The sequence below is a fragment of the Manduca sexta genome, chromosome 19, assembly GCF_014839805.1.
Source record: "Manduca sexta isolate Smith_Timp_Sample1 chromosome 19, JHU_Msex_v1.0, whole genome shotgun sequence".
NCBI lineage: Eukaryota > Metazoa > Arthropoda > Insecta > Lepidoptera > Sphingidae > Manduca > Manduca sexta.
Window position 1 is genome coordinate 285423 of NC_051133.1, and position 15766 is coordinate 301188.

The following is a 15766-nucleotide window of genomic DNA, read 5'->3' on the forward strand; positions in this document are numbered from 1 at the left end:
TTAAATTCAAGAACCACAACAGCTACAATTTGAGTTATAAATAAAATCTATTTGTTGTTACTTTTACAGGACCAGTTTATGTTAGGTCTTCCGAGCATACTGTTCGGTATAGTAGCGCTCGGGCCTGCGATGCTTGCTTTGCTTCTACCAGACACGAGTAAAGCTGTGCTCCCCGACGACATCGCCGACGCAGAGAAACTGGACGAACAGCCCGAGGAAGCTCAGCCTGTTGCCAGTTGCCAGCCTAGTGAAACTATTTCTGAGCAAGAGAAGGAAAGGTTCTAGTCTCAAGAAATAAGTAGTTGAGTGTGAGTGGACTTCTGGAATCAAATGGACCTCAATTCCACAAGTCTTGCCATTAATATGTCAAATCGAATATCATAAGATTTCAGTTGTCATAAATAAGGAATCTCGCAATATCATAGTGGACCAAGATCGTGATTCTTTGTATATTATTAGTGATAACCGTCTTTAAGCTTTAACGTACAGAACTTAGAGGTTGAAGCTACAAAAGAAACTATCGTAAGAAGAAAGATTGTGATATCAATGTATTAATGGTCATAATGAACTCGAAGAACTAACTCAAGTAAAGCTCTTATTGCACTGGACAGACGCACAGCGTCTTCGCTTCGCTGTGAATTTGCCTGCAATTTACCAGTGTGATAAGAGCCTTAACTTTTATCGACAACGGATAAAATCACCAGGATTTAGTGATCTGAATTTATAGTTTAAAGTGATTAATATAGTGTGCTATTAACCATTAAATAATGTGTGTCCTTGTTACAAGTCTGCCTACTCTTTCGAGGATAAGTGAGATGTTTGTAGTATGTTAGACATTAGGAAGTATTTCATGTGATCATAATTTAAGTGAATTTAGGGGTATGCTGGCGTAGCTTAAGTGGTTATGATGAATATGTACATAGTTTTTATAAATACCTATTTATGTTCTGAAATGTGACAGCAAAGGTAATAATGCTATATTAGTGACAAACTCCTACTCTAGGGCATCTGAATGACAAGATTGATTTGTATGTAGGAGGTAATTCGGCAGGGATGACCGGTTGGGTTTTGGCAGGTCAACAAGGTAACCACGATTATTTAATTTGTGAATGTTCTTGGGCTGTAGTGTATACTTTTAAGGGACTTACAAGTATCGGGCCTCTTAGTTCTTGATAAAATAATGCCTATAAGAAATTCTGTAAGTATGATATTAACTTTCTTTCTTATTGTGAAATTTGAAAGAGAACTTATTAGGAAAAGGGTTTATTGTATTCATTGTTAACCATTTTCCCTACGCCAAGAGATTGTTCTTGTTAAACATATCGTTCCTACGATTATGATATATTAAATAATGAAATTGGCTTTAAATCTATTGATAAGTTTAAGTGGAGTTAGTTCGTAATTTTTGTTTTATCTTGAATGTTAGTATGCATGTAATGAAACTAGATGGCGTTAGTTGTATATTGTGTGAATCTTCAATATTATTTATATTATTAATTTTTCTGTTAAAGTAACACTTTAATATAAATGACTCTCCGTTTTAGATCTGAAAATCAATTAAATTTGACTTTAATTTAATGATATAATTTACACGACTTTGTTCTCAAAGAATACAGTCACTACAAGTTTTAAAATAATTTATAAGTCATTTATTAAATAGCTTTTCAAAAATCTCTTATCAAACCAAAATGATTTATTGTAATTAATTCATTAACAATCTTTAGTGAAATCACAATAATGGTAACATAAGGTTTCGTGCTTTTCCAAAACAGAAAAAATATTCAATTTCGTAAATTGAATCTCTTATTTTTATAAATTAAAATTATTTTGTTTATTGAAGGTTTTTTTTGCAAACAAACAAAAATACCCTATTTAATTAAGTAGGAAAATTAATGATTCATTTTTCGAAACGATAAAATATTTTTCTCTATTAAATGTGCATTTTTACCGAGTGTTAGAGCAATATTGTTTATTAATGTCTTGTTACATTGATTATAGGCAGCAATATAGTAGGATAGTAATTTACAGGGATTTCGCAATTTATAATGAAATATAGCAACTGGTACTTAAAATGAATATTAATTGATATTTCTAAAATCAAATCAATTTTAATCTAAGTAACTCTTTTGCGCTAGTGAGACTATCGAATATAAGTACATGTTACTTTTACTTTAACTTAATACTTTTATGTAAGTGCGGAAATTTCCTCTTATAAACTTCAAGGTGAACTCACTGAAAGTAAATTTTCAGCAGAAAGGATGCAATATTTTTAATTTTTTATATTATAATATATTATTGATAATAAAGTACAGCTTTGTAATATATTAAGTATGGGTACAAACTTTGTGTACTTAATGCTCTAAATATAACAATATTTTTTTTACATTAAACCGCCAGGAAAAAACATTTTTAAGTTTTTTAAATAACTCAGAATAAACTAAGGTGTTTTTATATTTTAACTTACTGTATTGTAAGTCAGAGACAATTGATTTTGTGGGAATTATTTTAATTTTATATAAAATAAAGTCGTATTGTTATATACTTAATATAATGATAGATACTATTTTTGTATAATATTTAATATAGGTACTGCATTAAGTGTTAATTGTTTGCATTTAATAAATTATTTCTTTTTGAATCTCAACTATTGTAAATTCGCAGTATGGTGTGATTATTAAAATTAAGTATATTGCTTTAAATTAAATAGATTCGATTTCACAAAAAAAATATTTTCAAATTATTATATTACTAATCTTCCTTTTTCTAACCTCACCTTGCTCTCCATAACTACAAAATATCTGCAAGGTACCTATCATGCTTCCGCCACCACATTTCTTTAAATCGAAATTCGTATTATATTGCAAAGTATAAGTAATTAATAGTCTTCTATATTTTATAAGACGTATATATTTTATTCTCCTTATAATTAAACTCGCTTCTGCCTTCTTATGCTTGAGGCACTAGGTTTGAATCGGGCAAAGTGATATTTGGGTTTTTTGTGTTTCTATTACAAAACAGAAAAAATATATATTTATCCTTATAATTAAACTCGCTTCTGCCTTCTTATGCTTGAGGCACTAGGTTTGAATCGGGCAAAGTGATATTTGGGTTTTTTGTGTTTCTATTACAAAACAGAAAAAAATTATAACAATGATTTAGAAACAATCAGTCTGTACCTAGAATGTGTCATTCCCATACATAAGGTTAGCTTTAATGATTTTTCTATTATCGGACCTCGCAATCACCACCAAGAGAAACCTGCGGATGAGATATTCGAATACCCAGGTTTAGGACTTGCAAGGTATTGGTGGAAAGTTGGGAGGGGATATCTGAGGAAGTGTGAAGGAAAAGAAACCTGAGGATGGGCGAAGGGTAGAAGGCCAGGAAATATTCGCGAACCCTCATATGCCTTAATGTTTAGATACAACCATGAGGTACACACTGAACTGTGTGGCAGGGCCACGACAAATGTCCCCTGGTGCATGGGCGTGCATGCGGTGTGGAGACCGAGCGCACAAGAATTGCTTCGGAGGGAAGCGTTAATGATTGTAAAAAGTCATCTAGGCTACAGCCTTTGATCTCAATTCAAAACGGTATTACTATGCCGAATAGTTTCATACATTAAACTGGGAAAAGTTGAAGACGACGCAGACCAAAGCTATCTAACTTCGATTAGACAAAGGAAGTGTAGGCAAGGTGAAGTCCTTGACGACAACGTCAACACGACGACATCAATCATTATGAGCCAGTCGAGATATGTTTAATTAATGAGCTAATTATCGGAACCGATGCTAATGATTACACTAATCTATATTAGAAGGTGCAAAGGACGGTAGGTTCTTCGCGATGTTAATACCTCGAAACCATACAAAAGTGATACATATTTCATATATATATAGTCATATAAATTAGTGTTTCGACAATTATTGGGCTGGTTTTATTACGCAATGGATATACTAACAAGTTGTCTAAAGAAGCACTGGAAGAGAAAAGTCCCAAAGTGGGCGACAATAGGAATCAATGACGAGACGTGTAATTTGTTCGCGAGATAAGGGCTCACCTCTCGTATAATATAAGACGCGCACAATGATTTACAGAATACTGCATAGCATTGGTCGCAGGACTAAGGCCTAAACCCTATTAGTAGCAGAACGGGCCTGTGCTTAGCAGTAGGCAGTATATAAGACAAGGCTGATATTATTATAGAAAGTTCATGTTTTATGCGCTAAATGTGTGTCGCGCTGATTTACACCGGTGACCTAAATAAGAGCCACATTGTCATGTGAGAAGTGCAAGAGAAATATACATGTACTTATATGTGTACGAAGTGATTAAAATATTATAAAATAAAATTCTGATTGTTTAAAAGAGTTTTAATAATATGTCACGTGTCGAAAATGAACTTATACTTATTTTCATATTATGTAATGGACAATATTTTGGATTTGAAGTTATAAAATAAGTTGCTAATTATATTATTTCATTTATAAATACGTTACTACTATTGAGTTCAACAAGTTGGGTAGTATGATATTGTAGAGCAAACTAATATAATGAAATCAATTATTGTACAATGGAAAACCTAAATGAACATTAAGATCGCAATGTGGACCGACCGCCTTTACCCATAATAAGTATTTAACTCTGAAATATTACAATTTATAAATAGAACATTAGATACTAAACTGTTTTTTGTATATTATAATATTCCACGCACCACAATGGGTGCCAATATCGATGTAGGTAAATGTAAATACCTACGCGAAATCACACTTAATTAGTAAATAATCCATCATTATAATTCTAATCTAATCTAAAACAGTAATACTTTGATAAATTATATGTCTAGATAGGATGGCGCGCTTCAATGACACTGAAAAATAGGCCAACTATTTTAAGCAGGGGTGCGTGATGTGACGTAATTCGAAACAAAATATTTCTGTGATTATATTTTTTTAATTATTCTAATAACAAAGATTTTATTAAATTTATACGAATTCTAAATCCCATGCATTTGAATCCCTGGGATACCGGGCCCATTTTGTGATTTCGCCATACATTTGAAAATATCGAATTTAATATATAATTTTTACACCATACAATTATTTTGTAATGACATTTATTTAACTAATTTGATGTTTTGTTTTGCTTTGATAGAAATGTACAATATAGTCCATAAAGTTGTAGCGAGAGCGTCGCACATAGTGTACGTAGATGCTTGGATGAGTGTTAACTCACCTACGTCACGCACCACATTAGTATATAAGCATTATTTGTACATGGAATAAACCAGACCAAATACCAGCTCGTGTCTCATTTCATCTTGCCATAAATTAATGACAAATAGTTAATAAATATCCAATAATTGAATTTATATTTTTAAACGTCATAAAATACTTACTGTGTAATAAATTTACTTTGGATACATTTTTTACTACGTAAATATACCTTACAAAGAGAGGACTTGTAATGCTTATTATCTAAACTAAGCAATGCTAGCACACTGCAGTTAAGCGCCAGAGCTAGGCTCAGCAACAATATCTATCTAGACACATAGATCTAGCACATAATTATTCACAATCTAAATGTACTGTCACTAAAAATCCTATGTTGGCTTATTGTTTGACAAATTAAACATGTAAAAGCATCGATGTGGGGATTATTTATGTAATCTTTGGATCTTCGTATTTTGTATTTACCCAACTATCAAACATATCGATAAACAACAGAATAGATAATATATTTGCCTCGCACTGCCGCGGTGACGTAGTTGTACTGCATGCGCGATACGGCAGTGCTTTGAGGTCCTGGGTTTGAATTTCGGGTCCGACAAGGTGATATTGGGTTTTTCTGCTCAGTATCAGCCTGGAACCTGGAATTTGTGCTCGATTTGGCGATAGGCTCGCCTTCTATCACATCATGGGACGGACCACATTTGGCGAAAAGTGGGTGCCCCAGTTGCGCCTCTGCATACCTCTTCGGGGATAAATGCGTGATGTATGTTTGTTTGTTTGTGTGTTTTTGATAATATATTACATAGTCGGAGGAATGCTTGTAGCACCTAATGTTCAACTTAACGCGCTTCTGTTAACAGAAATCTACATGAGCTTAATATCAAAACATGTAATTAGATATTAATAAGTATGTCAAAGGATACGTGATATTTCCATGACGTTTGTATTATTCTCGTTATCAATCACTGTAATAGGATTACGGACTGTCACCACTGTCATTGCTAATACTGTTTGTGATGATAATGGATGGGAAGAAATAATATAAACATATTGACCATGTTTCCCGACCTGATACAATACGGAAATAATACTACTACACTAGTTTTTTTGTTTTATTTTAGTTTCGACAAGTCACTAGACTGCAACACATGTAAGAGATCCAGATAGGGGGGGGGGGGGTGGTGTATTCTGGATGAGAGCAAATCATAAGTTTTAGAAATATTCATCAAATAACATTTACTTTGGCTTTTTTAACGATCTCCGTTACATGATGGGCGACATTTAGGCAAATTTCGAAATGTGATTCAATAAATTACCTTTATTTTTTTATGTAAATTATAATATAATACATTTCTGGAATTACTATATATTGTAGTGTTCAGAGCATTATTTTGAGTTTATTATCTAAGTAGTAATTTATAAAAAAAGTCTTAAAAATAGTACATAGATGTTATCACTGCACATTGTCACGTGTGTGAAATGATACCGATTTATGTCATGTATGGATATAAATTATAAAACCAATAGGTTCAAGGTTTCATTTATTTTATTATCTTATATTACACTTTATTACAGCTGGTGCAACTCTTACGTCTATTTCAGAGACTTGGCGCTCACAGGCTGTTAAATTGATCAGCAATCGAAGGTCCGCAACGACTTGAACCTCAATTAGACAAAGCGACCCCATTGCACCTGATGGTAAGTGGAGTGGAGTCCAATAGAATGTCACAATTAGGCAGGCCTGGTGGAACCGGATATATTCAGGCTGATCCCGGAACGCGACTCATTTACGTGGGCCACTATGGCGGGTTTTAATACCTTGTGTACGGTAGATATAAAATATATCCTTCCACTAGCGCCACCAGTTCTCACTAGTCGCCTTGATTGTCTCGTCATTGTGTGTAACCGAGGCAACATATTACTTTCTTTCAAGAATTTGTGCGAGACGACAAATTGCTCCATCTTTACAGGGATGAATGACTAGGAATAGAGGCTATTCGAGAGCCGATCAATAAAACCGCACGTGAGGAATCCAAGAGATAAACTCACACTTCAGAACAGCCATAAAGAGTTTTGTTAGCTGCACATACATTTACTTAATTACTATGTACACGATTATTAGGCTTGTAATTTCTTATGATTACACAAATGCTTAAGCGATTATATAAATATAAGATAATTATGGAAAACAAATACAATAATACATTATGGTGCAAATATTAGAACTTATACAAGATACAGCCTTTATTGGTGTAGGTATTTATAAAATAATTAATATAAATAAGTAATGATATTCCTAATATAAATATCCCCTATTATGCGCGCCAACCTTTGGAGTCGAGTATACGATTTTGAGCATCTATTGAATACATAAATAGTTCTATTACATACATTTTCGCACCTAAAGCGAGGTTTAGATTAACAAGAAACCTTGCAGAAATTTACTTTCACAAGCAATTTTTACCGTAAAAACATGACTGTTTTTACGGTAAAAATCGGTCGTAATAAAAATCAGCTTAGCGTGATCGGTAACCTGATTTTTGTAAATTTAGAAGTTTGCAGCTTGGTGCGAATTACATCTGTAGGTACATATAGAAGTGATTAAATATTTCCGCTAGTGTAAACGTCTCTGGAAGGTCTGGGTAAAATATTGCTTCCAGGACTTACGAGTCTAAACTTAGCGTAGGTAGGTATTTAATCCATGAGGTTCTAAGCACTTCCATTTCTGAACACATCACAACGCCGTCCTATACAAAGTCGGTATCCTTGAAGTGGAGAGAACGTGTCTACCGCTGAATTTTGGACTCAGGCTTGCCTATCATCTCCGCCTCTGCCAGGGTATCAGGCATCCTAGTGCCGAGGGTCTCTGGTTGTGTGAGCACCAGCACTCCGGAAAGGAAGCCCATGGATGCGAACATCACTGAGGGAATACCAGCCCAGTACTCCATCTAGACGGACAGTGAACAAATTAGAATAAACCATATTATCACTTTTTGGTCAGTAAAAATAATGGTGTAGGTTTTTAAGTATCTGTCAAGTATCAGACAATATGTTACACTTGTTTGTTTATCTGGATGTCTGTCGTTTTTGGAGTGAATTGGTCATCAACTGGTCGTAAAATTATTTTTATTGATTGCAGCAATGACGGGCTTCAAATATTTGTGGGTAAACTATAATACCTTATTTAGCCTATTGGCAAATAATTCGCCGAATAACTTAGCGAATAAATAGAACTATGAATTATGGTAACGACGCCAAAATAACCCGTTTACATACTCGTGTTCGTTCGGGACAATACTAAGAATGGTAGTTGAACTTACCAGGACAGGCGTAAGTGGCGCAGTGATGGAGCCGATACGTCCGACCATAGAAGAGAAGGCGAGCAGGCTGTGGCGGTACTCGGTGGGGTACAGCTCGGACGTGAACAGGTACAGCGACGTGAACACCGTGGAGATGCCGAACTTGCCCAGCAGGAATATTATCAGGCGCACCACAGTCATGTCTGGAAAAATGTGGTGTTATAGAAACGTATGGAAATCAAATAACATGATAAGGCTATGTTTTAGTGGGGTTTCTCCACGGTACAAATGGACTAGTTGACTGCAATACTACAATATCACTTTCATTCATTACTTATAGGTCTTTTATAACATGATATACGTTTGATGGCAAGCCACCAAACGTATATCACGTAATGCGACGAGGGTCTGCTTATACAAACACACCGGACTTTTGGGCGAGTGCTTAAAGCTCTTGTAACCCTTGAAAATTAAGCGACGATGCTGAGGGCAACCCACTACCGGGTTACGAACCTCGGCTCACCACGGCCACTAGGAGAGGATGGGACACCAACGATTAGGGATTAGCGTACTAAACAATCTATTCATTAGAAGGGTTTGGGGGCGGGGAACGCGGCGAAGGTCTCGGCGGCGAGAACAGAACTGTGGTCTTGTAGAGTGTAAGAGTTTCAGGTGCCTTAACAGCTATTAAGGCACGGTTAACTGGCTCAACTAAGTGCTATGAAGATATACGTATATCGTATGAACATTAAGGTACATATGTGTACCTGAATAAATAATGAATCAATGATAATTGCTCCATTCTCAAAGGAAACTACGTATTGAAAATAATCATCAGGAATCACAGTTAGTGGTAAATTCATTGTTATCGATTATCTTGATGGATGGATGCAGCATTGTAAATTACCATATTTTTGCGATAGTTTCTGATCAAACTACATTAGCACTGATTATTTACAATATTCTATACCTACTTTACTAATTATTTACTTTGTTTTCAAGGTCATACCGGGTTTTGCCTTGCCAAAATAGCGATAAAAATCAAAATAAATGATAGTACAGTGTAACAATACAAAATAATAGTAATCTTTGATACAGCCTATCATTTTTATATCTCATTTATATAAATATATAATTTTTATATTATTGTGTATGGCTGGCCGGCATAATATTGTCAACTGCTGAGGGTAATCATCTCTCGTCAGTTGACATTCTATTGGACGCTACTTTCCTTATCATCTGGTGCAGAAGGGTCAGATTGTCGTGTACGTATAAAATCTAAATGGATTTATCTCAATCTCAATCTTAAAATATAAATAAAATCTCACGAAAGCCAAGGAGTTGGTGCAACTATCAAATACACTACATTTTGTAGACCTTGTATCCGTCTCGTGGTCTGATATCGGTAGTGACTTACTCAAAAAAAAATCTATTCCGCGGACCTCGCACGCCACGTAAACAGGAAAAATAAAAAGAAATATTTCATATCGCAAACCTACATATTCCGTGAATTCCGCTACACAAGTAATGTAGGTAATTATAACACTCAGGATCAAAATGAATATCTTAATACAAAAAAATCTCTGAGCTCCTGAACGTACTAATGTACTCACCATCAGGAATGAAAGCGAAGGCGAGATTACAAGCGGCGCTGAAGATAAAGGCGGTTGAGAGGGTGGCCCTCCTGCCGATCCTGTCCAAGACGAGCACGGCGGTGTAGAAGCCGGGGATCTCGATGGCGCATGTGAGGATGTAGTTGAGGTGCATGGTGTCCGACAGGCTCGTGGAGTTGATAGACAGTCCGTAGTACACGAATGTGGTTGTGATCCACCAGATGGGCGTCGTGCACACGCGCCGGAGCAGGATAGGAGATTTTATGATGGTCTTGAACACTCCAGGACGTTCCACCTGATTGAAAAAAACTGTTTTGAAATTTGTACATAGCCCTACAACTAGTATGAATTGCACTAAATTAAAATTGTATCATCTGCCGTAAATTGAAGGCTTACATTAAAAACAATAACGTAAAGCATTAGTTTCATTAACACGTTAGACATTTACACACAATTCTTAACTTTAATTATTAAAGTCCTGATATCAATAGCCCAATGAAATCAACATACCATGGTAGAAACACAACTATTTTAAAATGTAAACCTACTCGATATATAGGTTCGATATCTCTTAGGACAATGTTTCCGATATTACACGATACCTTGTGCTCAAGAGCTGCCGGCGGAGTCAACAGAGCCTGCATTGACTTCTCGCTGATTTCCTTCTTATTGATCCTCGCAGCTTTTTCAAGCACCTTCTTGGCATCGTCAAACCTCTGCTTCGAAAGTAGCCACCTGACGCTTTCCGACAGGATCCAGTAGTAGATAATAATGAGGAAGCACGGGATGTGAAGGGCCATGATCATGTACCGCCAAGGCTGGATTAGCCAGGCAACACTGCCGAGGATTACCTGCCCCACGGCAAACATCGATGTGCAGGTGGCGCTCGTAAATACACGGTACTTCGGCCCTACGAATTCAGTGGCTGCAAGAAAATAAATGTGTTACTGCATTTAATTTAACGGAAAAATTGCCCAAGTATATAAACAAAATAATATTACAAGATTTCGATTTGTGATATCATGCTTACCAAAAATATAAGCAGAGCTAAACGTTCCAGCTCCAAGCGTCGTTTGAATGAGCTGAAGGGCCAGATACATGGGGTAGTTGATGGAGAAGGCCCTGATGAGGCCGAACAATGCCAGATTAAAGACACTGACTATGAGGGCAACCCGCCGACCAAACTTGTCGGAGACGAACCCGATGATGGGCAGCACCAGTAGGGTTCCCACGCTGTTGAGAGTACCAGCTAATGCACGGAACCATTCTTGGCAGCCAAGGTCGAACTATAAAAATATAAAAAAGCGGCGATGGCCTAGTTGGTTGTGGAACGGAATGCCGAGACGAATGTCCGCAGGTTCAAATCCCAAGGGCACACACCTCTGACTTTTCTAAAATCATGTGTGTATTCTTTGTGAATTATCGTTTGCTTTAACAGTGAAGGAAAACATCGTGAGGAGACCTACATACCTGAGAAATTCTCCATAGGAATTTTCGAGGATGTGTGAAGTCTACCAATCCGCACTAGACCAGCGTGGTGGACTAAACGGCTTAATCCCTCTCAGTAGTAGAGGAGGCCCGTGCCGAACAGTGGGAAAGTATATAATACACGGCTGATATTATATTATATTATTTAAGGTCGAACTATGAAGAATACATTATAAATGTTCCACTGATATAAATTATGTCTTATCGATAAACATTCTTAATGAGTGTATTCGTTAATTATTCATTTTCATAATAAATTTTAAATCAGATTAAAATCAATAAAATGATGCCTCTTCGCGTAAAAAAATTATCTAATCAAAAAACATGATAAACATAGCGGTGCCTACTATCATAACATAAAGACCCCGCTCAGATGACAAGCTAAAGAGGCGCGTTTTGTTAACGTGTGTTTACAACTACATTTATTTTACATAAAAACATGATTGTGATTGATTCCTTCCTAACCGAATTTCGGCCACGGCGGCCAATCTCAATGGAGATCAACCATGGACGGAGGCGATATTATTGATAAGTGTGTGCGCAATGCACAAGCATTCTCTCTGCTCTTTCACTCTTATAGTCTGGCAAGACGGCAATGATGGCCTGACTCCGAGCTGCGACTGAGTATACATTATTTTTCAGATGGAAATACCTAATGATGCAGTCACATTTATAATAAAAATATACAAAATATACGTAACTGTATTTGCGTCGTAGTAAAAGACCTTAAGACCCTAAGACCTTAAGTATTTGTCGTCTGAAGAGGATATTACTCACTACGGAGAGAAACACAACTACTTAAAAGTGAAGCAAAACTATATCCCTTATTTCCTTAGTGTCAACTTCTGAAAATACTTACATCGTACACAACAGAGTTGTCCCGAGCGTAGACGAAGCCATCGCAACCCACCGTGTCGTTCTGGAACAGATTGGCGGGACAGTAGTCGAGCGAGCCGTTAGCTCCATCCACTGGAACGAACCGCTCGCAGCTGGCGAATCCTGAGGAAGTGTGCGGGATGGCGTTGCTAATCCATTCGGGTTCGAATAGAGAACTCTTTTTTGTCTCACCGCATTCAGGCACACGACATCTGCAGACAAACAATAATTATGAGAGGTTGTGTGGTAAATATAGCAATTACGCCGAATTGCTCCCGACTTATTTAATTATGGCTCTGTTGGAAGGAAAACGTTGCAAGAATACTTGCATATTTGGATGTTCTATACAAAATTTTAAGGAAAACTACATAAAATATGACCAACATGAAATTTATAATAATATCAGCCCTGTTTCTCTATATGCTTCCCCACTACAGGTCACGGGCCTCCTCTACTACCGAGAGGGTTAGGCCTTAGGAAACCACGCCAGCCTTATGTAGGTTGGCAGACTACACTAATAATTATCGAGAACTTCTCAGGTATAAAGATTTCCTCACAGTGTTTTTCTTTACCGTTAAAGCAAGCGATAATTTACACAGAATACACACATAACTATTTTAGAAAACTCAAAGGTGCCGGCCCTCATGTTTTGAACCTGCTGATATTTGATTCTGTTTCAGTCCTAACTAGGCTATGGCTGCATAAGATTTGTATATATTTTTTCTAAATAAAAAGTCAACGCCCCTTATTATATCCACCCCTACATTGAAATCTATATCAATTCACAGACAATAATATGCAGCGCCAGTAAGCGCCGCCGCGATAGCTACCGTTCAATATTTTAGTTATAATTTAACTAAATTTGTCTAAAATTATAAATTATAAAATTTATATTATTGACATGTTTATTGTATTTGATTTAATACAAATTGTGGAACTGTTTGTTGTCCCAAGATTGATAAATAAATAAAATAAATATGTTATCTTTACAGTAGCTTTTTCAAAGTTTTTATTATAAGTATATTATTTCGTTAATTTCATCATAAAAATGCCACTACATTTATTGTTATTCCTTAAGTATACTTTCAATTTGCAACTAACATCATCAGATAGACAACTTAATTATGAATATTTTAGAAGTTTCCATTTTTATAAATACAAAAAAAAAATATTGAAATTAAACTAATTTTCCGGATTCTATCGCGGTTTTTTGTGTTTTATTTTTCTCCCGACGTTTCGAAGACTTTGCAGCCTTCATGGTCACGGGGGGGACTGAGGTGTTGTTCATCCGCAAAGTCAAAGTTACAATATCTACCTACATTTTACAATTATATAACATTTTTAAAATTTTAGCTGTTGGTGGTCCGATCTACGCAGAATGAGAATCTAACATTCGCGGAAACATATTTATCAATAATTACAAAAAAATATGTTTTAAAGGAATTATTCATACATGTAGTATATTTCAGCCGACACGTATCAAACGACTTGCTCGAGGTATTTTAAAAATCCTACTTAAAATATCAATTTAAATAATAAGAAAATTTATACAGGATTTTATATCAAAAATAAAATAAAAAAAATAAAATACTTTATTTATCACGTAGGCGAACAAAGTTGCACTTATGATACGTCAAAACAAAGAATAAGAATAATTATTATTTCTAAACAACTATTAAAATCACTTATATAACTATGGAGATTTTAAATTAGGGATAAAGTTTATACAAAAGACTAGGTACAAACCGAAGTAACCAGCTCGGGCTGGCAAGTAGGGGGAAATAGAAGGGTAACGCGTCGCGATCCTCACCGGCGAGGACATGAGCCCTAACCTAGCTAACCTACCAGCCTTTCACTAGCTACCTAAGTGATGACTACCCGAAGAAGAAAGGCAGAAAGAAACTCCATCCGCCCGGATAGCGACCCCCGGACATGAGGTGTTAAAACCCGCCATAGTCGACCGGCATAACAGACCGGCAAAATTCTGTCGACTGCCGAGGGGTAATCATTTCTCGTTAGTCATTCTATTGGACCCCACTCCACTTACCATCAGGTACAGTGGGGTAACTGTGCCGTACTCGCACAATAAATATACCAAGTACACCGTGGGCGCCAGTTCCAATACCACGATGTCTAAATACTTTCTTGTGTTTTCCCTCCGTTTTATAATGAGATTATCGTTCTCAAAAAAAAAAATTGTGTTTTAAGGGAACTATATGTAAATTTTGTATATTTCTGCACGCCGCAAAATATCAAACGAATTGCTCTTGAATTAATTAAACATCTTGTATAAATGATGCCAATCACACCCTGGGCGTCAGTGCTGCTACCACGGTGTCTTTATATATTATTTTATGTGTTTTTCCTATATTTTATTACAATATTTTTCCCCTTACTACTCACCTGTGAGGGATAGCAGCTGCTGAGAAGATGAACTCACTCATGAAAGACGACATAGCGAGAGGCACGGCCACCAATAGCAAGCTGTAGATTTGGAAGCGGCCGAATTGGCCGAGCTCGTTCACCAGCACATAGTCCAGGTCTATCGCAGGGCTCTCTTGGCCTTTACTCGCAGTACTATCTCGCTGTCTATCCACCATTTTCCAACCGGTATACGAGCCGTCCTAACAGTGAGTCCTCTCCGAGTATACCTCGCACCATTTATAAGTATTAGTATAACCGCCCTACTGATAATTGTAAGGATTAATATATTGATAAGCGATTACATTGGCTTCATATTCTACGAGGGAATGTATAAAATAATACGTGTGCGTGGGAAAGATTGTTGGTACCGATAGAATTGTAACGTGTGATTTCTACGTAAATATTGTAGCTTTGATTTTTTATTGCACTTTTTGGTGATTAAGTACGTTGAGTATAAGTTGGTAATATCGACAACTAATGTATTGTTGATCTCGTGGTTATGGACTAAGAGGGGTTGGGTAACTCTTCCTACAATTTTATCTAAAACAATATACTCGGGATGAGATCTCGCAATGTTTATTTTTTTATTTTCATATGTAATGTGAGAAAACATTTTGAAGCCACGGAGTGCTTTAAAAGCACCAAAATACTGTCGTCGTTATTGATTCTAATTATAATAAAAAAGTGTTTATGATTCCAAGATAAAAGCTCATCCTAAGTTTCCGAGATTCGCATGTGACCGAAGCATGTTTAAATTTTTTGACAGTCTGTTCGTGCTAATTTTGGAATCGATCAAAACGACTACGATGATTCTCATTTTTAGGAATGTAAG

The 15766-nt window shown here is 36.1% G+C and overlaps 2 protein-coding genes across 3 annotated transcripts in view; one reads left to right on the forward strand and one right to left on the reverse strand.

The window, feature by feature from the left end:
* The window catches only part of LOC115440751 (organic cation transporter protein), a 45696-nt gene extending 40392 nt beyond the window's left edge, over window positions 1–5304 (forward strand). For both annotated transcript variants that reach the window (XM_030165193.2, XM_037440453.1), the window contains exon 10: window positions 70–5304. In XM_030165193.2, coding sequence (XP_030021053.2) covers window positions 70–285 — 216 coding nt within the window. In that variant the 3' untranslated portion in view covers window positions 286–5304. The remainder of the gene's footprint in view (window positions 1–69) is intronic.
* Window positions 5305–6733: 1429 nt separating this feature from the next.
* On the reverse strand, window positions 6734–15147 carry LOC115440513 (organic cation transporter protein). The gene is made up of 7 exons (XM_030164857.2): window positions 14914–15147; window positions 12494–12722; window positions 11177–11432; window positions 10749–11071; window positions 10147–10441; window positions 8555–8736; window positions 6734–8182 (listed from the first exon to the last, which is right to left on the reverse strand). Exons 1-7 carry the CDS (start codon window positions 15108–15110, stop codon window positions 8021–8023), a joined length of 1644 nt encoding a protein of 547 aa, XP_030020717.2. The 5' UTR covers window positions 15111–15147; the 3' UTR covers window positions 6734–8020.
* Window positions 15148–15766: the final 619 nt, after the last annotated feature.

What these genes read in the sequence shown, in the direction of transcription:
- LOC115440513 (XM_030164857.2), bottom strand. Translation starts at nt 15,110, where the DNA reads ATGGTGGATAGACAGCGAGATAGTACTGCGAGTAAAGGCCAAGAGAGC. An exon ending in CGGCAGCTCTTGAGCACAAG is followed by an intron (nt 10,442 to 10,748) that starts GTATCGTGTAAT and finishes TTTTTCAATCAG; the next exon opens with GTGGAACGTCCTGGAGTGTT. An exon ending in CTTCGCTTTCATTCCTGATG is followed by an intron (nt 8,737 to 10,146) that starts GTGAGTACATTA and finishes ACATTTTTCCAG; the next exon opens with ACATGACTGTGGTGCGCCTG.